The 27,851-nt window shown below is 34.3% G+C and overlaps 5 protein-coding genes across 5 annotated transcripts in view; 4 read left to right on the plus strand and 1 right to left on the minus strand.

Moving 5' to 3' along the window:
• Positions 1-793: 793 nt before the first annotated feature.
• Positions 794-3,152, plus strand: LOC124449358 (heme-binding protein 1-like). The gene is made up of 4 exons (XM_047000287.1): positions 794-1,044; positions 1,746-2,079; positions 2,397-2,646; positions 2,824-3,152. Exons 2-4 carry the CDS (start codon positions 1,776-1,778, stop codon positions 3,032-3,034), a joined length of 765 nt encoding a protein of 254 aa, XP_046856243.1. The 5' UTR covers positions 794-1,044; positions 1,746-1,775; the 3' UTR covers positions 3,035-3,152.
• A 3,217-nt stretch (positions 3,153-6,369) lies between these two features.
• LOC124448568 (heme-binding protein 1-like) lies at positions 6,370-9,794 on the plus strand. Its single transcript, XM_046999534.1, has 4 exons — positions 6,370-6,489; positions 7,428-7,765; positions 8,957-9,206; positions 9,473-9,794. The coding sequence occupies exons 2-4, from the start codon at positions 7,456-7,458 to the stop codon at positions 9,657-9,659; spliced, it is 747 nt and encodes a 248-aa protein (XP_046855490.1). The 5' UTR covers positions 6,370-6,489; positions 7,428-7,455; the 3' UTR covers positions 9,660-9,794.
• A 1,983-nt stretch (positions 9,795-11,777) lies between these two features.
• Positions 11,778-17,477, minus strand: LOC124447932. Its single transcript, XM_046998927.1, has 9 exons — positions 17,346-17,477; positions 16,753-17,103; positions 16,123-16,372; positions 15,671-15,869; positions 14,901-15,046; positions 13,538-13,619; positions 12,992-13,106; positions 12,595-12,880; positions 11,778-12,105 (listed from the first exon to the last, which is right to left on the minus strand). Exons 2-9 carry the CDS (start codon positions 17,072-17,074, stop codon positions 11,904-11,906), a joined length of 1,602 nt encoding a protein of 533 aa, XP_046854883.1. The 5' UTR covers positions 17,075-17,103; positions 17,346-17,477; the 3' UTR covers positions 11,778-11,903.
• Positions 17,478-17,559: 82 nt separating this feature from the next.
• On the plus strand, positions 17,560-21,780 carry LOC124449840 (17-beta-hydroxysteroid dehydrogenase type 1-like). The gene is made up of 5 exons (XM_047000751.1): positions 17,560-17,674; positions 18,073-18,148; positions 19,754-20,038; positions 20,387-20,660; positions 21,310-21,780. The coding sequence occupies exons 2-5, from the start codon at positions 18,142-18,144 to the stop codon at positions 21,626-21,628; spliced, it is 885 nt and encodes a 294-aa protein (XP_046856707.1). The 5' UTR covers positions 17,560-17,674; positions 18,073-18,141; the 3' UTR covers positions 21,629-21,780.
• Positions 21,781-22,948: 1,168 nt separating this feature from the next.
• LOC124447933 (DNA-dependent protein kinase catalytic subunit-like) overlaps positions 22,949-27,851 on the plus strand; it is a 62,729-nt gene continuing 57,826 nt past the window's right edge. The window contains 11 exon segments of the mRNA XM_046998929.1: positions 22,949-23,132; positions 23,240-23,316; positions 23,678-23,770; positions 24,227-24,301; positions 24,536-24,600; positions 24,761-24,804; positions 25,386-25,498; positions 26,362-26,458; positions 26,670-26,725; positions 26,820-26,850; positions 27,186-27,250. Coding sequence (XP_046854885.1) covers positions 22,991-23,132; positions 23,240-23,316; positions 23,678-23,770; positions 24,227-24,301; positions 24,536-24,600; positions 24,761-24,804; positions 25,386-25,498; positions 26,362-26,458; positions 26,670-26,725; positions 26,820-26,850; positions 27,186-27,250 — 858 coding nt within the window. The 5' untranslated portion in view covers positions 22,949-22,990.

The raw sequence follows: 27,851 nt of genomic DNA on the forward strand, positions 1-27,851 counted from the left end.
TGATTTTTATCGATTGTTTAGATGGCATGGTCGACATTGCAAAATCAGCACGATTGCATTATTATAACCATTACAAACCCAGTTCATTTTGTTGTTGTATGTTTAGCAAAAGTATAGAAAAATTTGAGTCATTTTGTGAGCCGTTTTTACACCAATTTTACCGATTTAAGTTCGGTTGATTACGTCAAAAAGCAATTACGTCAACCCTGTGACGTCATTTGACATGCGCAGCTTCACAATTACTTTCAAGCTTTGAAGCAATTTCATACGATTTAACAATTTGAAACCTAGTAATATGAGACTAGATATTTCCTCAAAGTCTCAAGTGTTCTTAGATCTTTCAACGATTTCAAATTTATCATGCCGATTATCTTTGATCTTACTGTTAGTAAATAAAGCCCACATCAGCTAGCTTGACATCTTCATCAAAAAAGGTTTTATAAAAGTTTTCCAGACTGTAAAAATACGAAATATTTCGTTGTGATAGTTTTATAAAAATTTCTCCAAATGTCTCAAACATAACATTAATATTGATTGTTCGCGCAGAAATGACAATCAGATAAAAATTTTAGGGAGGATTCCTTGACGCCATTGTTAGATTTTCTTTCAATACTATCTCCTTTAAGCTGTCTTCCAGTATTTGATGACTTAACGTCTAAAATATTGTTTATATTGGTATTCCCTACAGTGAACTTGTCCAACTAGACTCAAGGTCAAAACTTTACTAAACTGGTTGTGATTAGTGTTGAATTTCAAAACTTCCTAGCGTTATATCCTTGAAGTTTGAATCATTTCCATAATATCTCAGGGTAAAATTCGCTTCGAGTAGAAGAAAAAATTGACGCTTATTATGTAAATATGTTTATGCGAGATATGATTTTTACTTATCTAGTGCGCTCTTTTGCGTGCAGTAATGATATCCTACTGTTCTTGATTTTGAAAAAATTCAAGGCATTTTGTGCTGGAATTAAGTAGGACGATTTTCGTTGTCAAAGCATTCGCTTGTAGAGCGTTCAAGCAGTGAAGATCTTCACGGAAATTCAGGTACGTTCTGACGTTGTTTTAAGGGGACCACAGTTGTTTGTGTTTTGTTTTGTAGCCTTTGTTTGATTACTGGTAAAAAACAGTGGTATAAATTTCATCAAAAACAAGTGTTTTGTGCTGCAAACACCGTAAAAACATACTAATTATCGTCATTTGAAATAGACGATAAAATTTTTATAGTTTCGATTTAATACTAAGTCATCTTCAGTATATGAATGAAGTAGAATATTTACTATATTCTATATGGAGATACATATTCAGTAGAACTGCAAATAAGGCGTGAAACACTGTGCAGTGAATGGTTTCATAATATTATTTATTTACTTTTGTAAATTTGTATTTTGCTCTATCCAAAAAGATATTGAGCACTTTTTTTCATCTTGTGTACTTTTTATATAATTTCTATTAAATAGAACTATATAGAATACTTCTATTTTCTACATAAAGGGTTTATTTACTCATATTTATGATTATTTACTATAGATTTAGCACTGTAAATATTCTACTTCATTCATTCATATATAGTGAAGATGACTTAATGCTAAGTACAAACATGTTTAAATTTAAAAATTTTGACGTCTGTTTTAAATGCCTATAATAAACCTGGTACTCTCTGGATCACGGGAAAACAAACTAGCTATTGATGACGATGCGTAAACTCGCGTTGGATATGTGTGATTATTGATTTTTTCATTCTTTAGCTCTATCAGTTATAAAAGACTTGCGTGATTATGAAATTGTCAGTCGTGGCTATTTTCATTGCTGGTTTTACCGTCGCATTTGCTCACACATCGCACACACATCACCATGCATCTCACCAAAGTGTGGGAAAAAGTCATTTGGGAAACCTCTGGCATCACATTAAATTAATGGCTACCCATCCTGGAAAAGTCATAGAAAACACTTATCACAAATTGTGTTCCAATGACAAATGTCATGGTTTAGAATGTCCATCATTTACGGTTAAAAAGAAGACTGATGATTACGAATTGCGATGCTACCCATCTTATACTTGGGTTGGAACAAGTTACATAGGTTAGTGATGAATGAACAACAGAGAACAAAAACAGTCTTTACACTGACTAAAATATATAAGAAATAAGATAACGTGTGTCAGTGTAGGTGAGTGATGAATGAACAACAGAGAACAAAAACAGTCTTTACACTACATAAAATATATAAGAAATAAGATAACATGTGTCAGTGTAGGTTGTGATGAATGAACAACAGAGAACAAGAACAGTCTTTACACTAACTAAAATATATAAGAAATAAGATAACGTGTGTCAGTGCAGGTAGTGATGAATGAACAGTAGAATTGAACACAATCTATGTTTTGATAATTTTTGTAGGTAAGGAGCGCTCTAAGGAAACCATAAGAGATATGTTTTTGAAACTGTTTCACTATATAAATGGTGATAATGCAAACAAAACAAAGATCGAGATGACAGTTCCTGTAGCAACAAGAATTGACAATTTGGGCTTTAACACAAAGTGGACAATGTTCTTCTTTACTCCAGAGAAGTACCAAACCAACACACCTTTACCAACTGATCCTGAAGTGTTTATTTATAAAGCACCTAACGTGTGCGTCTATGTCAGGTGAATATGAATTTTCTCCAGCTTTATCTCATCGGCACTTCAGCCTATTTTTCTCCTAGTGTTTATTGTCAATCAATCTAACTCATACGTTTATTTTTAACACATCACATGACACGTGAATGACGTATTTCACCCGTTGCCACGGTTATATCTGTATAATGTATTTTATATTATTAGGAGTTTTAATTGGTACATGGGAGATGCAAAGGTGAAAGAAGAAGTTGAGAAGCTTGCAGATTCACTACTGAATGATGGCGTTACAGACTTCATTCCACCCAGGACAACTTACATTTCTGGCGGTTATGACAGTGTGTTTACCTTGCCTTTCCTTCGTCATAACGAAGTCTGGCTTGTAAAAATTTCAGAAGCGAACTTGTACTCGGGATGAAGTTCTCTGTCTGTGTGGAACAACTCATTTATTTTGGAATTTTTATGAACAATATGTTTCATAAGCAAGTATACACCTCTCTTTCTTTTCTTGCATTTTTAATAAATGCATAACACAACCCTCTTTTGACTTATTGTTGTCTCCAACAGCCAAGATAAGATCTATAGATACCTCAGAGTCTAGTCTTAGTTTGGCTCATCTTTTTTCTTGTATCTATGCTGCTGTTTAATCTTCTAGCCTCCCATCTACTTTATTCGCCGCGAGTCATTGCATCTCGCGTGTTAACGTTTGCGTGAACGTCCAAGTTTTAACCATGAAAAGACGGAACAAAGTCCATTGGCCAGGGAGACCAAATTTAAAGATAAATTCAAAGCTTAAATTGTTGAGAGAGTCAATACACTCAACATTGTCGTAAACAGATTGATGTGGTTTTTACCTTCAAACACACTCTTTAAAAGTGAGATGATAGCTATGGTATTACTTCAGTACTTGTACACAACTTATCAGGGCCGTATAGCCATAACTTATTAGTTGTATTCATGCTGTATAACCTACTCTTTTCTGGGTTCAAACCATTTACTTTACTACTGTTTTCTGGCTGTCGAATCGTGCATTTTGTGGTTCAGTTTTTTTTCAAAAATACGTGCTCAAAAAATCGTGCACGTAGCCGTTGCGTCAGTGAGAACTAAAATTTATTGGATTATGCATCATGTCATCAAATTTTTATTGTGCAATAATCATATCCATGCAGCGTTTAGAGAATTTTTTTTTTATTTATTTTTTCACTTTTGTCAATAATTCTCGGTGCAAGTATATTTATAATTTCAGCATTCTTTCTAAAGGAGATAAAAGCATTGATGAAAAAATAAATTCTTTAGCTTTAAAGTAAAGCTTTCGGGTAACCATCTCGATTTTTGCTCGGCAAATATTTTTATGTTTATTTGCTATTTCCATAATTTTGTAAAAGCACTATTGCTAATGTACACAACGCAGACTTATGAAACATTATGAAACGCTTATGTACAGATATTGACATTCGACTAATTTTCACATCATTCAAATTCAAAAACCTTTTCTCATTCAAAGACCCAATCCCTGATTTAATTAAATCTATGGTGGTATATGAATTCAATTGCGCGGGATGTAATTCCCGATACATTGGCGAAACTTCGCGCCTTTTATCCACCAGAATCAGGGAACATACCACAACAGACAAAAATTCTCATATCTACCAACACCTTCTTAAATCTCACTCATGTAAAACCAACTATTCACCCTCTTGCTTCAAAATCATCGACACTGCCGACACCTCATTCACCTTAAAATCAAAGAAGCATTCCACATTAACAAAACTAACCCTGACCTCAATGTTCAAATTTAAATTCAATACAATATTTAGTTTATAATACGCTCGGACGCTCCCCATTAATTTATCTTATTTTCTTTTTATTGTTGTAATTTATGTATCATATTACTTTTATATAAACCTTGTATCACTTATTATTTCACTCATACTGAAGATGGCATCATGAGATGTCGAAACATGTCTATTTTCAAAAAACTTTTCGTTTATATTAAATGCGTATTTGCTATTTAATGAAATATTCAATTTCTGACGGAGAAATCAATAATGTTTTGATTCAACACGACTAAGCAGGACTACATATCTGCAGGCTGAATTAACAGCTATATTGTTTTTGTACTCTCTGGTGGTACATTTCACTGTCTGATGTTTTTTATGCTGATGAAGAAATTATTCTTTCATGTTTTTTTCCTCTGATGATTGATAGCAATAAATGTACGGAAGATAAAAAAAAGAAATCCTAAAATTTGCATTGCAACCACTGCAGCGAGTGCAGTGGTTGCACTCGCTTTAAGGCCTGTTTCAAACGCCGAACTTTACATGAAGCGAACGCATTTAAAACAAAAGATAAAGAGGAAGTTCATCTCATTTTCTTTTGTCTTTAATGCGTTCGGCGCATGTAAATTTGAACGTTTGAAACAGGCCTAACGGATTACATTGTTTACTGAGCACGAAGCAGAACACACTAATTGCAAATATTGGCCATAACAAAGCCGAATCATTAAATTCTATTCACATGCGTTTACGCTTGGGGATCTAGTTGGATCTACTCACAATTAATTCTGCAACATGCAAATTATGCATGTATGATGTTTAGATGGGCTAGAGTTTTTTAGATAAATGCACAGCAGCTAAAATTTGGTTTACGCGTATTTTGCAAACACTACTCGTAAATTATGGCCATCATTTTACACTTGTGATGAAAATACGCTTAGAGCTATAGACGTAAAGTTCCTTGTTTTGGTTTTCTCATGATGACGGAGGTAATCAAATATAACACTTACAACACTTTGTTATTTTATGTTTGTCATTAACGTGTTTCGTTAATGAAATAGATGCCAAAAAATATGTCTTAATTGATAAGCTTTACGGCAAAACAGGGGAAGTTACAGCGTATATTTTATTCACTGTATTCATGAATGATAAATGCAAACAGCTCTGCAAAGTTGCGTCTTGTGGAATTTATATAAAAAGTATTTTAGATCATAAAATTGTACATTTTGATTGTGTAATGTATACTTACATCACCTAGAGATTGGTTATTGTGTTTTTTCCTGACCTTGGTTGTCATATGCTATCTCCTTGTCTTATTATTTTTATTGCAAGTGTTGATAACATGATTTATAAAACAGATAAGTTCGTTAGGTAATCCGACATTTGAAAATTGCAAGTCATGTTTCATGTTTTCCCTTTCAGAGATGCAATTTACTCAACAGTCGAGTTCGCCTTAAATTTAAATGATTTTGATTTTTCTGATTTTTTTGATTGATTTTTGAATCAATTTCATCGAATATCATCACAAATAACTTTTTCCGTTTTTGTGCTTTTACACCCAAATTACACCAAAGATTTCGAAAATTTTAGTTTTTCACTGCACAACAGAAATTACAATGTCAAAAGTTCTTGGGAAACTTCCCAAATACCATTGTTGTTATCGTAACTTCTTCAACATCTCCAGTTGATGCCCTTCTACCCCAAGCTGCCATGAGCTATGAATATCACCGTTCGCAAGCTAGCAAATATTCCATATTTGATCGCTCGTCGCTTTGAGCATCGTTGATTTAGCTGCAATGATAGGGTTGAATAAAACATTAAAAGTCAAAGTGTATCTTAAGCTCAACTAAAAATGATTATTTTTCAAATCGCGGCTGGTCAAGCTGTCATTGTTTATAAAAACTGCGTCATCAACTTTTGACGCATTTAATGCAAATAAGGTCATGAGATGAGTGAGTGCTCGTGCGCGCTTTCACGTGCAAAAAATGGTATTAAATATTTGACTCTGTGTCAGTCGACGCCACACTTCAGTATAAATAGAGGACAACAATTGCTACGTTTGTATTCGCTTATTGAGCGCTCAAGAGGTTATTTTCAGGTATGTTCTTTTATTTTTCTACATGACTGTCTGTTAATTCTGCGTAATTTTTGAGACGGTTCAAATCGATTGCTTGTCCAACTGCCTGATAACTTGTTGGACGACTTCGTACATAACTTTTGAATGTGCTAGATTTCTGAACAAATAATTCAAGGCCTTGAAAGTCCTTGAATTTAGAAAGATGTGCTTGAAATTAAGTACTTGAATTCTATTTTTTAACATTTCGTTGCAAATGTATCTGATAGCGCACTAATTTCAGTCCTAATTCTAAAGTGGAGGGGATCTTAAAGGCCCATTTCCACTTCATTCGCAATTCGCAAATCGCATGCGATCCTTTGTTTTCACTTCGCTTGCGAACGTTCGAAAATCGCATGCGAACCTGAGTGGGCAACCAATCAGAAAAAGACAACAACAAATCATAATGGCGGCGACAGGAAAGATAGAATGAACGCCAGAATTAGTTGAAGCCAGTTGAAGCCTTGATTGAAAATATTCGTTCAAACTAAGTTGTTTGGGATACTAGAAATGCAAATTACAACAACAAAAAAGTATATGACTCAACATGGTTATATATAGCAAATGAGTGTGGTCTGAAAGGAAAAGCATCGAGTATTAAAGCAAAATGGTGCGATTTGCGAATTGCGAATGAAGTGGAGGGGATCTTAACTTGGAATATCAAAGTACACCACCAATATGGTGGATTTAGCTTTGTATAAAGACACAGTATTGCTTCTTAATGGACCGGCTCATCAGGGATAAAGTGTTGTTTTGCATGCATTTATTAATGCCATACTTGTCCTTGAAGGTTTTGAAGTATGTCTTTAAAAGAACTTGAAATGTGCTTGAATTCATTATGCTGTATGTATATTATACGAATTCCGTGTTAATAACACAACGTTGACTATTACATAACCGAGTTTTTATCGAACCTTTTTTAGCTCCATTAAGTGAAAGACTTGCATCATCATGAAGTTGTCGATCGTGGCGCTTTTCTTTGCCGTTTTTGCTGTTGTTTACGCGCAACCATTGAACTCAACGAGCATCGAGTTGAGTGACGAAAGCAGCGAAAGTCCCAATTTTGGAAGCTTGTGGTATTTTTTTAAAAAGATGGTGACTAAACCCGTCAAAGTCGTAAAAAGTTTTTATCACAAATTGTTTAATTCCAATGATATTTGTCATGGTTATGAATGTCCAAAATACACATTGAAAAAGAAGACTGATAATTACGAACTGCGATGCTACCCATCTTATACTTGGGTTGGAACAAGTTACACTGGTGAGTGATGAATAAACAACAGAGAACAAAAACAATCTTTAGACTAACTAAAATATATAAGAAATAAGATAACGTGTGTCAGTGTAGGTAGTGATGAATGAACAACAGAGAACAAGAACAGTCTTTACACTAACTAAAATATATAAGAAATAAGATAACGTGTGTCAGTGTAGGTAGTGATGAATGAACAACAGAGAACAAGAACAGTCTTTACACTAACTAAATTATATAAGAAATAAGATAACGTGTGTCAGTGTAGGTAGTGATGAATGAATAACAGAGAACAAGAACCGTCTTTACACTAACTAAAATATATAAGAAATAAGATAACGTTTGTCAGTGTAGGTAGTGATGAATGAACAACAGAGAACAAGAACAGTCTTAACACAAACTTAAATATATAAGAAATAAGATAACGTTTGTCAGTGTAGGTTGTGATGAATGAACAACAGAGAACAAGAACAGTCTTTACACTAACTAAAATATATAAGAAATAAGATAACGTTTGTCAGTGTAGGTAGTGATGAATGAACAACAGAGAACAAGAACAGTCTTTACACTAACTAAAATATATAAGTAATAAGATAACGTGTGTCAGTGTAGGTAGTGATGAATGAACAACAGAGAACAAGAACAGTCTTTACACTAACTAAATTATATAAGAAATAAGATAACGTGTGTCAGTGTAGGTAGTGATGAATGAATAACAGAGAACAAGAACAGTCTTTACACTAACTAAAATATATAAGAAATAAGATAACGTTTGTCAGTGTAGGTAGTGATGAATGAATAACAGAGAACAAGAACAGTCTTTACACTAACTAAAATATATAAGAAATAAGATAACGTGTGTCAGTGTAGGTAGTGATGAATGAACAACAGAGAACAAGAACAGTCTTTACACTAACTAAAATATATAAGAAATAAGATAACGTGTCAGTGTAGGTAGTGATGAATGAACAACAGAGAACAAGAACAGTCTTTACACTAACTAAAATATATAAGAAATAAGATAACGTTTGTCAGGGTAGGTAGTGATGAATGAACAACAGAGAACAAGAACAGTCTTTACACTAACTAAAATATATAAGAAATAAGATAACGTGTGTCAGTGTAGGTAGTGATGAATGAACAACAGAGAACAAGAACAAACATTACACTGCTTAAAATATATGTTTGTCGCAATGCTAGGTAAGAGGCGCTCCCGAATGACAAGAAGAGATATGTTTATGAGATTGTTCCGCTACATCAGCGGCGCTAATAAAGAAAAAGTAAAAATCGAGATGACCGTTCCCGTGGCAACATCATATGATGCTATGGGTAACAAGACAAAGTTCACAATGCTCTTTTTTGCTCCGGAGAAATACCAAACTAGCACACCTATGCCCACAAATCCTCAAGTCGCCATTGTCAAACTACCAAAAATTTGTGTATATGTCAGGTAAATTTGTCTTCAACACTTAACTTTCCCAATGTTCATCAGTACAAAACGTGAAAACGTGTTCATTTTGTCTGATGATGGTTTTGAAATAAAACCGAAATATTACACTTTTAATTGTCTTGTTTGATAACTTGAAGTTAAGTTTACAAGATGTTTTATATGTTATATCTTACGAAACGTGAACAAAATGAAAAGTAGATGTTTAGCCTGTGCATTTGTTTTTATGGTTATGCATCATATCTTGAAGTTATATGTTAATTTCTTAGGACTTTTAGTTGGTTCATGGGAGATGCAAAGGTGAAAAGAGAAGTTAAGAAACTAGCAGACACACTGACGAAAGATGGTATTACAGACTTCACTAGTCCAAGCATTTCTTACATCTCAGGCGGTTACGACAGTCCATTTACCTGGCCTTTCCTACGTCACAACGAGGTCTGGCTTTTGCAAAAGTGAAAAAAACAACTTGGAATCAGGGGGGAGTTGCTCTGCATTGTTTCAACTCAAGAAATTTCATGAAAATTTAAAAAAACATGTAAAAATTTATCTCATTTTCTTAATAAATGCTAAACAAAACGCTTTGTTGACAAATGTTCTCGTCAGTTTTACACACCTTGAGGATATCTTAAGCTGTACATGACTTTATGCTAGGTTCAGAGCCTCAGAGTTAGGGTAGGAGAAAGTGTATGACATGGTTGTATCTATGAATGGAGTAGTTCAGGAATCTCCTGCCTTATAATGACCTGTATGCCTGACTGTAAACCAATCTCCATAGACAGTCTTTTCGTTAATTTCGGCAATACGCTCTGGAATGATAAAGCTCTTTTGGAATGTAATTGGCAACAAAATTAACGCAAGTTTCATCAAAATTAACTTGTAAACATTGAAATTGTTGTGATTGCTGTAATTGGAAAATCTAAAACGGGAACAAGCTTTGTTTAGGTTTATATTTATATAACACACATTAAATTAAGAAACTTTTACAGGACACATTTTGATGCCCTAACTTTATTTCCATTGAGTTCTAATCGGCTTCTTCTTTATTGTCCCATATTGGTCCCACCAGTGACACCAATGACGTAGGGAGACTTGAGGGCACCGGAGAGAAAAAGGGTCACTCACTTTCTAAAAACGACGTCATCACAACTGTCACTACACCTGAACTGCCAGCCTCCCCCAATGACGTAGGGAGACTTGAGGGCATCGGAGAGAAAAAGGGTCACTCACTTTCTGAAAACGACGTCATCACAATTGTCAGTACACCTGAACTGCCAGCCTCCCCCTATGTTAAAATGGATTGGCGCCCATGAGTGTCACTCACGGTGGGGTGGGGGGGTGGGGACTAATATTGATGTATACATCATATGTCGTATTGAGTTCCTTTAAAATCCATTGTTTTCACCCAAACTAAGATGATTTAAAAATTTTTCAGTCTAGAAATCGCTACATTTTTAGTACAAATGGTAAAAATTTTGCCAAAATTGAATGACAAAATCATTGCTTTCATTATGTGATAAAAAATTATGAATATAATTTAATTCTTCCTAAAGGACGTAGTTTCATTTACAAGGTCACGAAGTGTGTAGATAAAAAACGCACTTATTTTAAATGACCAAGAACCGGGGAAGATAAGGAATTTGGGGGGATGATAATATTCATATATGCATGATATGTAGTTTTGAGTTTCTTTAAAATACATTGTTTTCTAAGGATTGTGACACGCACAGAAGCGTAACTAGAACGTTAATTGGGAGGGGGGGTGGAGGGGTGGTGTATATTCATATATTCAGTTGTGCCCTACTGATTTCTTTTGAAATTCAAATCACTTTAAAAAGAAATTAGTAGGGCTCAACGGAATATATGAATACCCCCAATTAACGTTCTAGTTACGCCTCTGAACACGCATATATGAATATTAGCCTCCCAACTATCCATCCTTCCGCGGTCCCTGATGCCTGATTTATAAGACATTTTGTGCATTAATTTGTGCACAACAGCAACTGTTAAGTAAAGTAGGCTTAAACTTCAAAACGACGAGTATATCTATTCACATTGTATTAAATTATTTGCAAAGCAAATTCCTACAAATAGAACCGTTATTTAAAGGAATTGCAGCTATGTTTCACATTGGAAAGTCAAACATAAATTCTTTTCAATGCATAACGAAAAAAATTGACGGCAAAATTTTGTAAGTATAGTGTGATGGAGATGGATATATTTTAATATGAAAAGAGAGTTTATTGAATTTTATTTTATTAAATTTCGTTGCTCTATGTACCAATAATTCAGACAACAGAAATGAAAACAGACGACAGACGTGTATATTTTACCAATGAGGACTTAACACCAACCTGATCGATATGTAGCTAATATTTTGGGATTGTTGAAACTTCAAAGATCAAAAAAATATTTGAAACTTTACTTTACAAACTTAGCTAACTTAAGTTATACAAATGTTGATACGCATAGTGCATTGACTTATGGGAAATACGCGATCTCCACGGTCATTCGTGGAGAGCGAGTGAGTTGAATAACATAGATTTTTATCAAAGAGACAACTACAGGTCAAAAAAGTTTTGTCTTGCGTTTTTTAAAAATCAGAAAAACTTTTACATGATTATTAAACATACTAAATGCCTTTGAGTATCCCATAAAGTTCTTAAAAGGTTGTTCTACACAGACACAAAAACGTATCCATTATTACAAATTGTTTTGTGAATTTTGTATAAGCCACACTTCATTGTTACGTAGGAAGGGTAGGGTCAGTTCACTGTCATAACTTGCTGAGAAGTAGGCTGCTGCAGGAGAGGCAAAGTCTGTAATACCATCATTTCTTAGTAAATTTGCGAGCTTTTCAACTTCTTCTTTCACCTTTTTATCTCCCATATACCAATTGAAACTCCTAAGAAGTTGAAATACTTTATACAGACATAGCCATGGCAACGGACGAATATACGTCATTCGCTTGTCGTGTGATATGTTGAAAATAAAGATATTGGCTGGCTTAATCACGTGATAAAATATGATTGGCTAACAAAATAAACAAGCAATTGCTGATCAATTTTGTTGAAATTTCAAAGACGAAGTACAAATTGATGTTTGACAATGTTCTTTTCTTTTTGCTCAAATGCGCTAACTGCCTCAACTAGGTCTTTGTGAATATCTTTATTTTCCCATTCAGGGAGGTATTGCGATAAATTTTCGAATATATCCGCCATTTTTCTGTTTTTATAAACATGAAATTTTCTGTGACGTCATTCCATGCGTATGTCCTCTTATAGATCATAGCTCTCGACCAATGAAATTGCTCAAATTTTTCTGGTTATTATATAAACACATATATACACCTGACATAAACATAAATCTTTCAACAGACATAAATTATAATTACCTGACATAAGCACAAATTTTAGGTAGTTTGAAAATAGACACTTTGGGATTTGAGGGTTTAGGTGTGTTATGTTGGTATTTCATTGGAGTAAAGAAGAGCATGGTCCACATTGTCTTGCTGCCCATAGGGATGATTTTTGTTGCTACAGGAACTGTCATCTTGATTTTTGTTTGGTTTGCATTAGCACCGTTTATGTAGTGAAACAATTTTAAAAACATATTTGTTTTAGTCGACCAATACCGCTCCTTACCTAAACAACAATTATCGAAATTGTAGATTGTGTTCACTGTTATTCTTCATTCATCACTACTTACATTGACACACGTTATCTTATTTCTTATATATTTTAGATAGTGTAAAGACTGTTCTCGTTCTCTGTTGTTCATTTATCACTAACCTATGTAACTTGTTCCAACCCAACTATAAGATGGGTAGCATCGCAATTCGTAATCATCAGTTCTTTTCTCTAACGTAAATGTTGGACATTCTAAACCATGACATTTTTCATTGGAAAAAGTTTGTCATAAACATTTTTTATAACTTCTCGGGGATTGCTTGCAATCAATTTAACGTGATGCCAGAGGCTCCCCAAATAGCTTTTCCCGCATTGTGGTATGACTCGTGTTGATATGAGTGCCAAGAGTGAGCAAATGCAACGGTAAAACAAGCAATGAAAATAGCAATGACTGACAATTTCATGATTACCCAATTCTTTCAGCTTTATAGAACTAAAGAAAGAAATAATTGTTGTTATGCAATTTTACGCATCATTACACATTATGTGACGGCACGACGTGCTTAAAAATGAACGTTAACGTTCTTGTATATCATGGAATTTATGCCTTTGCTTTGCTTTTTGATGGGAAACCAAACGGCTTCCCAAAATCAAATGTAATTATACAATCAACAGAATTCTCTATATAATCGATATGTCACAACGTACCTGATATTCAATGAAGATCTTTACTTCTTCAACACTCAACAAGCGAATGCCTGAAGAATGAAAATTTTCCTCTATACATAACCTAATATGGGATAAAATTTCTCACATTTTTTAAAATCAAGCATCATGGGATACTGCATCACTGCACGTGCACGCATGAGCGCACGCGTGAAATCATTCATTGCACAACCTTGTTTGCATAACTAGCGTCGATTTTTCCCTCCTACGCCCTGAAAATTCTATAAAAAGATGTTTTGCGTGATTTTATTGAATATTGGAAGTCAAGAAGTGCGAGAGAGCACAAAGTGAAAATCTTCCCATCATGTTTTTATCTCATTATGTGGATTAACAATTTTTGCAGGAACTTTAAAAATAATCATACCAAGTTATGTATGCGCATTTTGCGTAATTCTATGCAAAACACTATTTTAATGAGGTGCTCGAAAAAGGCATAATTTAATTAATAAACGTAAATTCAAAGATAACTTGATCCATGGATAAACTTCAACATCAATGAAAGACCAAAGATCTCTTAAGACCTTGATCGACCAAGATGAGAAAGCGAAGTAAAACATGCTAAGTTTTGCGGGTGATACAAAAACAAACACAATTAAACAGGGTATTAATTAAATAATGCATACCTAAGTACATTTGATCTGCTTGATATTACTGAAAAATAGCACAGTTGTAATTAATCCCATTCACAAACTGTGCATCTGTCAAGATCAACTGAACTTGGGTCGTCGGTTTTTCTTTTAAAGATACTGGATATTTCATGAACTCAAGGTCAAAAAATTATTTTTTCAATATTAGAATAGGCTATATTATACTTCCTCATTTAGATCTTATAAAAATTCTGCTTCACTGTAATTAGAGAGATCTTTTGTATTGGAAAACCGGGATAGTTTGTAAAACATAGCGTGACTATACAGTACCCAAATAGGTCTTTCATTATACGTTTCTCTCTCAAGTATATTTATTTACTTTACACTATGGTATGATTTTCTTGACGTTATCAAGGAAAATTAAGGAACACAACAACCATATTTATCCTCTATTTTTCACATAACATCTTTTTACTCCCCCCCCTCCCCTCCCCACTAAACATATCACACTCGAAAGGTGGAAAGGTTTCAAAATAAAAAACCTTCCACCTTCTATCCATCCTTTATTCTTTGTGTCACACCAAATGAAGAATTTACGAAATGCACTTAACTTTGTTAATTAGAAGACAAATATAAATGTACTTGATAGGATATTAGAAAATGTCTTTTTAATGCTACAAATTACAAATATTTTTTGAAAGCATCGTGACTCCGTAACTTCGGAAAAATTGTTTTGACGACTTTTACAATCCAAAGACCTTAACGTCTGTATATGTGTCTTGTACATTGGTCTCGTGACCAGAGTCTCGTGATCAAAGTCTTTTGACACTTGTAAGAATGTAGTAAATTTGCGATGCTTTGCCGTTTCACCTCCCCTGTCATTCAGAACTAAATTTCCACTATTCTATGTATAATGTACCAAAAAGTTTCAGACTGTTTTAATTTTTTATGCATAACTTACCAAAGATGCATAAGTTATGCATAACAGATGCACAACTTATCAAAGATGATTTAGACATAACCTGATCAATGTATACTTATTACGTTAATTTCACAGGATTGTCGAAGCTTGAATGATCTAAGAAAACTTCAAACTTTGGTTGCCAAATGTTTTGTCGCCTAACAAACTTAGCTGAGTTATACGAATCATTTAAATATGAAACAAAAAACGAAAATATGACAAACGACGACCCAGGTAAGAAAGGGAACTATTCATGTTTGAGACAGAACTGTGCATATCTGATAGGATTAAAGAGCACGTGACATGCTGTAAATACGTTCGTTAATAGGATTGATGCTCTTACTCATAGGAAATTAGTCAATAGGGTGGGGGTGGTGGTTGGGGTTGAGTAAGTAGCATAAATAGTATGCGTAGAAAACACTAAGTCAAAAAAGTTTTGCTTTGCGTTTAATAAAAATAAAAAAACAACTTTTACATAATTATTCCGACATGCTGTTTTTAAAAATCCCACAAACTTCTTATAAAAGTTACGCCGCATAGACACACACAGAAACTCATCCCCAATTACAAGTTGTTTTCTGAGGTTTGTACAAGCCAGACCTCATTGTGACGTAAGAAAGGCAGAGTAAACATGCTGTCATAACCGCCTGAGAAGAAGGTTTTCTTGGGAGAGGTGAAGTCTGTGATACCATCAGCTGTTAGCAAACTAGCGAGTTTATCAGCTTCTTCTGTCGCCTTCTTGTCGTTCATGTAATAATTAAAACTCCTAAGAATATAAAAAAGTCCAAACATATATTACCATGGCAACCTTAGAATTTAAGTTATTCACGTGTCATGGGATGTGTTCAATAATAGATCAACAATAAACACATGAGGATAGATAGGTTGAAACGTCAAATTTCAATTAATATCTGATATTTGAACGAGGCAAGTCAAGAATGAAGCAATAGGTGATAAATAGCTACATGTGTTGATATCTCGTACTAACATAAGATGAAAGACATAAAAATCATAATTACCTGACATAAACACAAATTTTAGGTAATTTAATAATAGAGACTTTGGGATTTGTGGGTTTAGGTGTGTTATGTTGGTATTTCATTGGGGTAAAGAAGAGCATGGTCCACGTTGACTCAGTGACTCCAGGGACATATTTTGTTGCGACGGGAACGGTCATATCGATCTTCGTGTGGTTTTGATTAGCACCACCGATATAATGAAACAGTCTTAAAAACATATCACTTTGAGTCTTGTAAGTGCGTTCCGTACCTATATACAACAAATTTGAAATACAAATTATGTTCACTTGTATTGTTCAATATTCATTATTACCTATGGCAGTACGCACTGATAGGGACTGTAGATGGTCAACATTTGCAGATGGGGGGGGGGGCTAGTATAAAATATGCATACTTTACTAGTTTCTGTTAAAAGCAAATGTGATTGCGGAAAATAACATATGAAAATATGAATATTACTACACCCCCCTAAATCTCAATCTTCCCAAATATTGAAGCTCCTGCAAAGACTGTTCTTGTTCTCTGTTGCTCATTCATCACTACCTACGCTGACAAACGTTATCTTATTTCTTATATATTTTAGTTAGCGTAAAGACTGTTGTTGTTCTCTGTTGTTCATTCATCACTCACCAGTGTAACTTGTTCCAACCCAAGTATAAGCTGGGTAGCATCGTAATTCGTAATTATCAGTTCTTTTTTCCAGCGTAAATGATGGACATTCTAAGCCATGACAGTGATCATCAGTAAACAAATTGTAATAAATATTTTCTACGATTCTTTTTGGATTGCTTGCAATCAATTTAACGTGATGCCAAAGGTTTCCCAAATGGCTTCTTCCCGCATTATGGCGTGATGCATGATGCTCATGTGATGCATGGTGGTAGGTTTGCCAAGAGTGAGCAAATGCAACGGTAAAGCAAGCAATGAAAATAGCGACGACTGACAATTTCATGATTGCACAAATCTTTGAACTTTACAGCGCTAAAGAAGGAAACCAATTTTGATATGAGAAAGGCTATATGTAACCATACATTACCTACGCAAGTTTATGCATTACTACCAACAGTCTATTTTCACGGTACGATATGCTTAAATAATAAGATTTAGGACTCTTTTCATGAAATTGCTGTTATAGCGTTTTGACCAGCTGTCAATAAAAGGCTTTTCAAAATCAAACGCAATCAAAAGAAGTGTGTGTAGAAACAATTGATGTCATAACGTACCTGAATTTCACTGAAGATCTTTACTTCTTGAACGCTCAACAAGCGAATGCTTCAAGAATGAAAATCTTCCTCTATTTATACCTAATTTTGCATAGAAGAAATTAGATGCTGAAGTAATTTTTGAAATTCTACGCCAGCTGAGTTTTAAATTGACATTCTGTCTGACCGAGTATTTGATTGACGTTTTGAGTTTGATCATATTGAGCAAGTCACTCTGACGAGTGACGAGTACCAAAAAAAAACACGATATTTTTTTGCAAAAATTTACAAGTAAGATTGAAGCAAGGATCCAAGAGAAAGCAGAGAAATAACCAGCAATAGCTTCTGAGGTATACTCCCAGGAAATTTTTTTCTCATTGCAATTTGTGTATTTTTCTTGAAAGTTTGAAACATTAATAGAAATTTTAAAAATAATCATGCCAATTTATATATGCAATTTTTGAGTTATTCTATGTAAAACGCTACTTTTTGAGATGCTCGATAAAGGCATAATTTAATTAATATGATGTAAATTCAAAGATAACTTGATTTATGGATAAAATTCAACATCATTGAAAGACCGAAGATCTCCTAAGACCTTCATCGACCAAGATGAGATACATGCCAAGTTTTACAGGAGGTACTCAGGAAAAAAACAAAATCAAACAAGGCTTAAATAAAGAAAGTTGACTTAAGTACATTTCATCTGCGTGATATTACTGAAATATAGCACCATTGTTATTTACAGCACTCATTTACTGGGCATCTTTCAAGATCTACTTCATTAACTGGAGTGGAGAGTCAAGGTCAAAAATAGATGCGCGGTACGTACATGTGGGTTGCATTATTTATGAATAGCTAGCCAAACAAACCCAAGTGGATAAATGAATATAGTTGTATTCTTGACCTTGGCTTGAAAAAATATAACAAGATGTGTATCACATTTCCCAAAGAACATATTAATCTATTAACACAAATACGAAATCGATCAAAAGCTTGTAAACTTTTACTCAAAACGCATTTTCTTCAATAGAAATCATGATATTGGATGAGATTTTTCATTGTCAAGCCTGGTTTTCACTGACAATATAAGCATTGCAAGAATCGAAAACAAAAGAAAATGCCAAAGAATCCAATTAACAGTCTGACACAATCATCGACATAAGCATACGCACAAGCATAACACATTGACATGAGTGTAAGAGCTAAAGACAATTGAAAAGAAAATCCTTTTTGTTTTGATTCATTGAATCTCAGGAGAACATGCTTGCCTTGTTTTCTAACTTGCGCTTTTGTCTTTAGTTAAAACTAAGGTCTAAAGATTGTTTGTTAAGTCGCATGGCTTTGTTAAAATATATAACGAAATGTAACTCCAGATGTTGATATTTTTCGCACAAACTAAACAATCTTTAAACATGAGCCGGTAACATAGGAGTAAGCCTGCAAGCATTTTAGCCTGTTTCATACGCCGCATTTTACATGAGCCGAATGCAATTAAAACAAAAGATAATGAGGCATTTTATCTCATTTTCTTTCGTCTTTAATGATCCTTCTCATGTAAAATTTGACGTTTGAAACGGGCCTCATGCGTCTAAATAAATCATACAATTGTAGTTTCGGCTCAGACCTAATAGGGTTATTCTAACAGCATGTGTTCAACACAAATCAAAAGAAATTGATTTGCGTGCGAATACGGAGGGGGTGAATAAAAAATAAAAGTGCTTAATAATCTAAATGCACATTGTTTTTAAGCACAAAATATATTGGAACTCGGGGATTTTGATTGTACTGCTGAATTGATCGTAGTCACGATTACAAGCTTCAGAAATCCTGAAGGCAAGCATCTTTTGCATTTTGAAACAAAACATTATACTTTGTGAATATGAACGTGTACAGATTCTTGTCATTTTACTATTAGAAGTTACGTTAAATGCAGACAAGCATGTATGTTTGACAATATACACGCAGGGGCTTTTAAAAAGATAACATTAGAAATTAACCTATTTCAATTTCTATCAGCAAAATTTGCCCAATAATGCACCCGTGGGCTTAGGAAAGCGATCAAGCATTAAAATTTTAACAATTGGCCATTTTCGAGTCGCTTCCTTTTTTTATACACTCAACAGAGTTTGTAACAAAAAGAAAATCTTGTACTATAAGTAAATTATTGTTGAAAAACTTTGCATTTCCCTGTGCAGTTTGTCATTTACTGCATGACAAGAAAGGCATGACGAGTTTCTTTGATAAAGCATCTGTTTTTGCGTCAATTGTAAAATCAGGATACACAAGACGCTCACCGATGAGACATCAATGCAAATGAGCCATTTTACTCGTCAAAGCGTTACTATATAAAGAGCTCTTCTGAGCAACTTGTGTATCACTAGAAGCGTACAGGAGACGAGAGTTCTTCTTTCAACTATTTACGACAGAAGTACTCAGCAGCAACCACAACGAAATGGCAGAAGAAATCGTCCTCATCACCGGCTGTTCTTCAGGTATTGGCTTGGCTTTGGCTGTATTGCTTGCGAAGCAAACCACAAGAACCTTCAAAGTGTACGCATCCATGAGAGATACAACAAAGAAAGACGCGTTGTTGGAGAAAGCTTGTGGTTGCAACAATTTAATTGTAATAAAACTGGACGTGTGCTCACAGAATTCTATAGATGCTGCTGTAAAAGAAATCTTGGAGAAAGAGGGAAGAATTGACATTTTAGGTAAGTTGCCTGCTGAATGAAATTTGTTGTAGTTTTTTGAAAATGTACACTTAGCTGATAATCTTTATTAACTTAAAACCTGTTACGGCAACCTAAAACTGTTCATCCTAACGCTGTTTCGTTGCTTGGAAGTAAGTAATTTTTTAGAAGTTGATTTCTTCAGGCTCAAGTAGTTTCGACGTCTGGACTATGTTTTACGAATATATTATGGTATTCCCAGTTGAACCATAGCTTAACGTAAAGACAAACTGAGATTCTCTTCACCCCAAAATTCGGACCTATTTTCTAGCGTATATTTAGGTTAGCTTACATGGGCGAGTGTCCTAACTAGAAACTGATTTATTTCAGTAAACAACGCTGGCGTAGGGTTAGTTGGTGTTCTTGAAGCTCAACCATGGGACAGAATCGTCAATATGTACGACATTAACGTTTTTGGTCCATTGCGCATGATTCGTGCGTGTGTGCCATTGATGAAAGAGAAGAAAAAAGGTCGTATCATTAACATTAGTGCTGTCGTTGGAATGATTGCCATGCCCTTCACAGTTGCATTTGCTTCGACGAAATATGCCTTAGAAGGAATAACAGAGTCTCTTGCACCCGAGTTGGATGCCTTTAACATCCCGTAAGTACGAATATATTTCTCAAGCTATATATATTATGTGTTCTGTGTAGCTACTGAAGAGCTAAAGTTATTTTATCATGTCTTAACTACAATAGTTTAACTGAAAACATTGCACGTCGACTTTAATTACTTGATAATTGACGCAAATGCTGTGTTATTGTGGTATTCGGTGATAAAGTGTGCTTAAGGGCAAATCTTCTCCTTGACCCCAGCTTGAAATGGCAACAAATTCAAGGGAACAACTTTAAAGAGCGATTGAAGTAAACTGGGCAAAAGAAAGTTCAGTGCTTTTTCCTATTCATATGTTTCTAATCTCGAGCCAATAGGAATGAGCGATTTGTTTATTTCTGAAATAAGTTCGTACAAAAAGAAGTTAGAAGAAGCAGCACATTACGGCTTTTGCATTGTAAAATTTATCCAGCTGCTTGAAATTTGCATATTTCTGTTGCATATAAAATTATAAGTGATAATTTTTGTCCTTCAAGAGGATTTTATACACATCAGCTTAAGAAACACCATTCCCAAGCTCAATAATACTGTGTATAACTACTCAAACTTTACTGTGTATAACTAATCAAACTTTACTGTGTATAACTAATCAAACACTACTGTGTTTAAACTAAATATTATTGTGCTTATATGCTTTCAGAGTAATTGCTGTCGAACTTGGACCTGCAGATACCTCTTTCTCTAACAAAACTGGCTTCGGAACGGATGAATTTCTTGCAAAAGACGCAGCGACCAAAGAAATTTATGACAAAGTCATGAACAACTGTATGAAGGAATTTGCCGAAGAAAAACTGCAAACTGCAGAAGAGTGTGCTGAAGGCATTCTAAAAGCTGTTACTGACGAGACACCGCAATACCATTATTTTCTTTGCAAGAAGTTTGAAGAGGAAGCAAAAGCCAAATACTGTGATATCACAGGGAAAAAACCATTTGAAAACAGCAAGAAACATTTATCTTAGGTTTTAAAATGATTATAAATGAAAAGAAGTCGACGGTCCGGTGGTTTATAACAATGATCTAATTTATTAAGTACTGTCATAGATAGTTTACGTATGTGCTTGCATTCAATGTGTTAAACAATAAAAAAAATACAGAAAAGTCTTTGAAAGCAGTTTTGTCACACCATTCATTTCCATATACTTATTGTGTATGTATGTATTGTATACATTCAGTCTTCCAGCATCTAAACTAGCGGGAATACCTTGCCTTGTGCCATGTGCAACCTCGTAATGTAATGCAACCGTCCATTATGTCGTTTTTTCCTTACATTATCGATTGTGTTAATGTGTTCACTACAGAGCTAGTCATCCTGGTTTCCATGACGAAAATTGGTAATAACAGTCAAAGAGTTCAACACGTCATCAAAGGGTTAGTACCAAAACATTTACCATATGGAAAACCATTGACTCGTTTTGCTGCGGTCATTTTTGTGAATAACTCGTGTGAAACACAATTGTGAAATATGCTACTAACTTGCGACCTTTATGACCTCCACCATGGACAAGGATTCCTAATCTAAAGCCTCTAGATAAACGATTGTGTTATAGATTAACGATTGTGTTAGAGATTAACGATTGTGTTAGAGATTAACGATTGTGTAAGAGTATTAATAATGACAATAATTAATCAGCTGTAATAGAATTTTGGGAACGTCTATTTCAAGATATATTCAATTTGGTTAGGTGAATGGTTTGAACCCGGGAGTATCGTTACATGCGTAAATCGTTCAGGTTAGTTTAGTCCTGAGAAGGACTGTTGGTGTTCATGTCGACTGATGTTTGGACAATGTTAGCGGCATTCATTTTCAGAGTCAAATCAAACAAAAAAATTTTGCTTTAAGTCTTATCAATGAAACTTTTCCAATCAATTGGTTCATAACAGAGCTCTTACGTAATTATTACTATTCGAAATACTTAAAGTAAACATTTGGCTTAAATGTGTGCCAATAAAACCAAACATAGAATAGTAGATTTGTGCAATATTGGGCATTCATATTCTCGTACTATTCAGCTCCTTGACACCTGATTAAATGTTCATGTCCTTCAAGGATAAGTGATATAATGGTACATTTACATGGAATTCCATAACATCTGATATCAGAAAAAATAAATAAGCCCCACAATTTTGAAAGGAAATCGCACGAAAACGTATCTTTATATCTTTATATGGCGATTGATTTTCTTTCGCAAAACCGCGGGAATATGCAAATGTTAGTTCACATTTCTCATTTTTGATTGGTGGAAACGCTCCTCGCTTTTTAACTCGAATTAATAAACATGGCTGACATCGAAGGAGGGAGAGAGTAAAATGCTTTTTTCAATATGACAGAAAGCGTTGATCAATATCTAACTCAACTTAACAACAGCTTGAAGTCGACATCTTCTAATCGAGGCAATGAGGCTGCAGACATAAGCAATGACCTACGTGCTCATTGCAATGAAAGTATTAGACAAACTCAAATAGGTTCGTATCATGGAGTTCGGTCATCAAATCCTCCTCGAAGTTGATGGTTTTTGACGTTTTGTACCGGTGTGCGAAAATATTTAACCGGGGATATTTTATTTCTTTAGGGTACTATTCATCTTTGCTTTTCAATCATGACACTGGAATCATAAATTTTTTAAATGCTGTTGTATCAATCGACGAGGTAGCTATACTATCTTGCACCAATGTGCGTTTTATTTGTAAAAATTTTACTTCATCGTGTCTTAATATGCTTTCCATGAAAAAGAAAGTTACCATTAATATTCAAAGCTTAAAGCTTAAGCAAAGCTACTTTAGCTTTGACTTTTAAGTAATGATTCTTATGGCTACTTATTCACATTGCAATTTTCATACTGTTTTTGATGTCTTTAACTTTGAATTTGTTGTACAGCATTCTTAATGCTTTTTTGTCCATAAGCAATGCATTCCACTCCATTCCATGAAAGAAACTCTCAAAGCCTCACAATTCTTGTTCAGATATGTAATATTTGTTGCAATATATGTCTTTTTTTGTCTACATTCAGTTTGCAAAATGTAAAGAAACACTTCTCTTGCTTATTGCTGATTTCATTTCCAAACTGGGAACAAGAATTTCACCATATGCTACTGGAATGAAGGTAGTAAACATGTTTTCGCATTCTGTTGCTCCAGTTTTGTATGTCATTGCAACATTTAGTCATTTACGTATACAACTGTGCTAATATGTATGTAGTCACCAAGTGTTTTTTAATTTTACATGTTGATAGAAAGTAGGTTTAAGTCATGTGAGTGACATAGAAACTAGTCAGAAGTTAGTACATAAACCAGATGCTGAATATAAGAATCTTGTTTTCTTGATGTTCAAGATTATACAAGAATTAAGACACTGAGTAAGCGATATTTTGTCTTTATGCCAAAGACATCGTCATACCAATAGATTACAAAGTAAGCTGTGAAACATTTATATAGTTTTTTACATGAAGTAAGTAGTGTATGTCACGAACTGAATTATAAGTTTCAAAGAAAATAATCGTGAGCAGATCATGTGAGTTATTATATTAAAATGCAAACTCATATTTTTTGTGCTACTGCAGGAAATATGTGTTAGACTTTTCCAAAAGGATAGAAACAGTCGTGTAAAAAACGAAACATTCAATGTTTTACATCAAGTAAGTTGGACTTGTAGAGTGCGATCAACCATTTCAACATACTTGAGTTTTGATTTATAGTTTTTCAAACATTTACACATCTCTACATGTCATCTATTACTGTTCTATCTTTACAATTATCATAATTTCACAACATAAATGGCGATTGAATACTGAGCACAAGTTTCTGCTTTAAAAAGTTTGTGTACTTTCTACTGTCAATTTTCTCATTGACATGTTGTTTATTTTTTGTAGCTACTTGAGTTGAAATTTGATGCAACAATAGTCGAGAAGCTTGACATAAAAAATCTCATTGAAAAGTATTTATAAACTCGTATCATTCATGATTCTTGACTAAAGTTATTTTGCACTGAAATCTTGTAGATCTAAAACTGCCAAATTTTCCTTTTATTTCTGTTATTATTTGAATGAGGACATTTCAGCTCAGAAGACAAAATTCTCTTTTCCCATTTTCCCAAGGTACTTTTCTGCCTGCCATCGACCGACCAATTACTCGTCAACTGGTAAGATCCGAGTCAATAAGTTAACAAAGCATGGTCAGAATGAGGACAATCATTTAAGTAATGTTAGGGAAACAGGGTGGGAAGGGGTTAATTTACCAAGGGATGCAAGGGTGCCGATTTATGATTTGTGTTTAACAGAGCACACTTTGAAAAAATATCCCTCTATCATCATACTTGAAGAGTAACCGACTTTAAATAAAACAAACATCTCCGAGGTTTGCATAAGCCAGTGCATACATGAAAAACATCTTTTATTTCTTTTATAAAATAACAATAATACGAAAAAAGACAAACATTTTAATTTTTCCTCTAAAATGTATTCATGATGATTTGCAAAGTCTCTCTGACTGATTGATTGTTTTGATTGATTTGATTGGTTGAGCTCAGATGTGTTTTGCACAGGCTAATGCAAACACAGCTCTAGACCAATCAGCGCACGCGTTTCATTTTGTTTATTTTATAATGAATGCTGGCACTGCCAAAGTACACCAAAATTTTATTCAACCTAGAGAACCCTCTCTCCAGTCTTAGAAACTTATCTTGAATCCATTCCTGACTGGATAATTATAATTTTTTTATAGTTAAGTCTGGTATTTACTCCCTGTTGGGTTCATTGGCGGAATTTTTTCCTGAGTTGATGGTGACTCGTGCTGAGAGATTGCTTCAGATATATGTTGGTGTCTTAAAGACTGAAGTAAGTTTCAGTTTTTGACTCATTCATGGCTCCATAAACACGTCGATAATTAAGACCGTTTCACAGTAAAGAATATTTACTGTGTCGTAGTCTCTTAGAGTGACTTTATATGAAAAAATATGCTGTTATAGTTTTTCGTTACCCTTCCTTGAGATACATAGGCGACTGTACTACGTCACGTGTTTCTTTCACAAAAATGGAAGCTCGCTAGTCCAAATGGAAGCTCGCTTTGCAAATACCAAACTGTGTTGTGCACGCTGATTTTGCAACGTTATGAAAAATACATGAAGTATTACTAATTTAAACTGAAATCGACGTATTATAACCATTAACACAAGTACGTAGTTTTACAATGCAACCGCGCATGCTCTATTTCAGAGGATTTCTTTAATGGGTGTTATGTCACAGAGACACGCAAAATAGTTTTCAAATTTTTTTTTTTTGGGGGTGTTGCGAAACCATGTAAAAAAATTAGAAATTTCTGATCTTCTAGATGGTTGGTAATAGATGGATGGTCATTTTATGGTTAATTACCCTTACATTTTCGGGGGCTTTTTGTTCTATACAGGTCATAAATTGTTGTTTTGAAGCATAATTGTAATACAGAGAAAAGAATTGTTTTATCAAATTTGCAACTGAATTGAAATTTCGAAAGGTTATTAAGTTTATTGAGAGGGACTAGCCCCCATAAGTTGAGGATTGGGAAGGGCGTGGTTCCGTCCCCCCGCTCCCCTTTTCTAATTCCCGTGATGTCATCTTATGACGTCATTCACCAGTAAACCCGAGGAAGGATAGAAAAGGATTTCTTGAACGTTGCAGTACACACGACTTTTACCGAATTTGGCTTTTTTGTTTCTTGATAGATGAATAAGTCCAGCAAAGCCGACATGCCCGTGATAGCCGGCTGTCTTCGGGGACTGGTGTCTACTCTCGTAAACTTTACTCAAGCAATTGATGAAGGTGCGTTCGAGTAACGACTGTGATGCAATGCACGAAAATTTTTAATAACGTCTTTTTATGAATTGTTAAAGAGTAAATATTATGTGATCTGCTCTTTGTTGACTGTGAACAGAATTGAAAATGGAAAATAAACATTATGATTTTAGTTTGTGCTTGCAAATGGCGTCTTGTTTAACTGTAACTTTAGGTGAACTAATTTTCTTAATCACAGGTTCTCGATCCGCCAAAGACATTTACTCGTGTGTCAGAAGAGCCATTGACACAAAAGTAGGTTGCAAATAAAAAACCCGCGAGAAAAAACCAGAAAATTGGTCGAAAACAAAATATATTGAATAATAAAAACTTTCTTTTTTGATTACAGGTGCATTACGTCAGATACGAAGTACCGCGAGGTACTTTAAAGTACTTTTTAACACCTCAGATCGATGTGGGACAATCTAAAGGCTTTTTAAAAAATTTCTTCAAACTCTTAGTTCATTATTTTATGATTCTATGTAGCTAGTTTACCTTCTTAATACAACATTTCTGGCTGTGTACAGAGCTCTTTAAAGCAACCGTTGCATGGAAACTGTAATACCTTGCATTTTTTTGGTAATCTTTTTTCAACCATCGAAAGTATTTTCTATAATGAATAGTGTTTATTCCCTTCCCAGTAAATATCTAACTTTCTATTACTTAACTACTTTGTGAGCGAATGTTTAAAATTTTGTATTCTCAATTTTTTTAGCTGGCTTGAATTTTATCGCCAGACACGCGTCACAGTACAAAGAAAATTTAACAAGAGATTACGAAGTATGTGTGTATGAATGTGAAATTTGCTTACATTTGAAAATGGAACGGTGTTAAATAATGTAGAACCGACTTCCAGTTTGTTCATTTTCACATTATAGAAGTAGTGTAAAGCAATTCTGTAGCCTTTTGTTTATTTTCGGTCTGGTTTACCAAATTATTTTCTTCTAACTGTAATAAATCTTCGTCGTGTTCTTTATATCTTCGTGTTTATCATATTTCTTGCTAAAGTTGTTGGTCAATCATCCCACGTGATCTAAAACGGTTTGAAGCCAAAATCAAAAATAAAATCACGAGTCGAAGCCATATTTTATAGATTACAATCTTACCAACTCAATTTCAAAAATACACCTTGATTGTTAGGTAGGTTTAGGGTTGATTTTTAGGTTAGGTTTGGGTTGATTTGATCGTTTAATACTTGTAAATTAAATCAAGTTGATCTGATCAACGTACTGACAAAATAGAAAAAATTGCTATTTTTATTTTGGGCTTTTAAACTGTTTTTCACTTATGTTTTGACTATGGATGGTTGTACCAGGCGCGCTGCCAGAACGATAATTGGGAGGAGCATATTCATATGTGCATGACATGTTATATTAGCTTA

This window comes from Xenia sp. Carnegie-2017, unplaced genomic scaffold (genome assembly GCF_021976095.1).
Source record: "Xenia sp. Carnegie-2017 unplaced genomic scaffold, XeniaSp_v1 HiC_scaffold_23, whole genome shotgun sequence".
NCBI lineage: Eukaryota > Metazoa > Cnidaria > Anthozoa > Malacalcyonacea > Xeniidae > Xenia > Xenia sp. Carnegie-2017.

Coding starts and splice junctions, on each gene's coding strand:
- LOC124447932 (XM_046998927.1), bottom strand. CDS start 17,074: ATGAAATTGTCAGTCGTCGCTATTTTCATTGCTTGCTTTACCGTTGCA. Junction 13,620..14,900: donor ACACATATACAGACGTTAAG/GTCTTTGGATTG, acceptor ATCCCATATTAG/GTTATGTATAGAGGAAAATT. Junction 12,881..12,991: donor GGTTGGAACAAGTTACATAG/GTTAGTGATAAA, acceptor GAAGAATAACAG/TGAACACAATCTACAATTTC.
- LOC124449358 (XM_047000287.1), top strand. CDS start 1,776: ATGAAATTGTCAGTCGTGGCTATTTTCATTGCTGGTTTTACCGTCGCA. Junction 2,080..2,396: donor GGTTGGAACAAGTTACATAG/GTTAGTGATGAA, acceptor TAATTTTTGTAG/GTAAGGAGCGCTCTAAGGAA. Junction 2,647..2,823: donor AACGTGTGCGTCTATGTCAG/GTGAATATGAAT, acceptor TTATATTATTAG/GAGTTTTAATTGGTACATGG.
- LOC124449840 (XM_047000751.1), top strand. Junction 20,039..20,386: donor GGGAAGAATTGACATTTTAG/GTAAGTTGCCTG, acceptor GATTTATTTCAG/TAAACAACGCTGGCGTAGGG. Junction 20,661..21,309: donor TTGGATGCCTTTAACATCCC/GTAAGTACGAAT, acceptor ATATGCTTTCAG/AGTAATTGCTGTCGAACTTG.
- LOC124448568 (XM_046999534.1), top strand. CDS start 7,456: ATGAAGTTGTCGATCGTGGCGCTTTTCTTTGCCGTTTTTGCTGTTGTT. Junction 7,766..8,956: donor GGTTGGAACAAGTTACACTG/GTGAGTGATGAA, acceptor TCGCAATGCTAG/GTAAGAGGCGCTCCCGAATG. Junction 9,207..9,472: donor AAAATTTGTGTATATGTCAG/GTAAATTTGTCT, acceptor TTAATTTCTTAG/GACTTTTAGTTGGTTCATGG.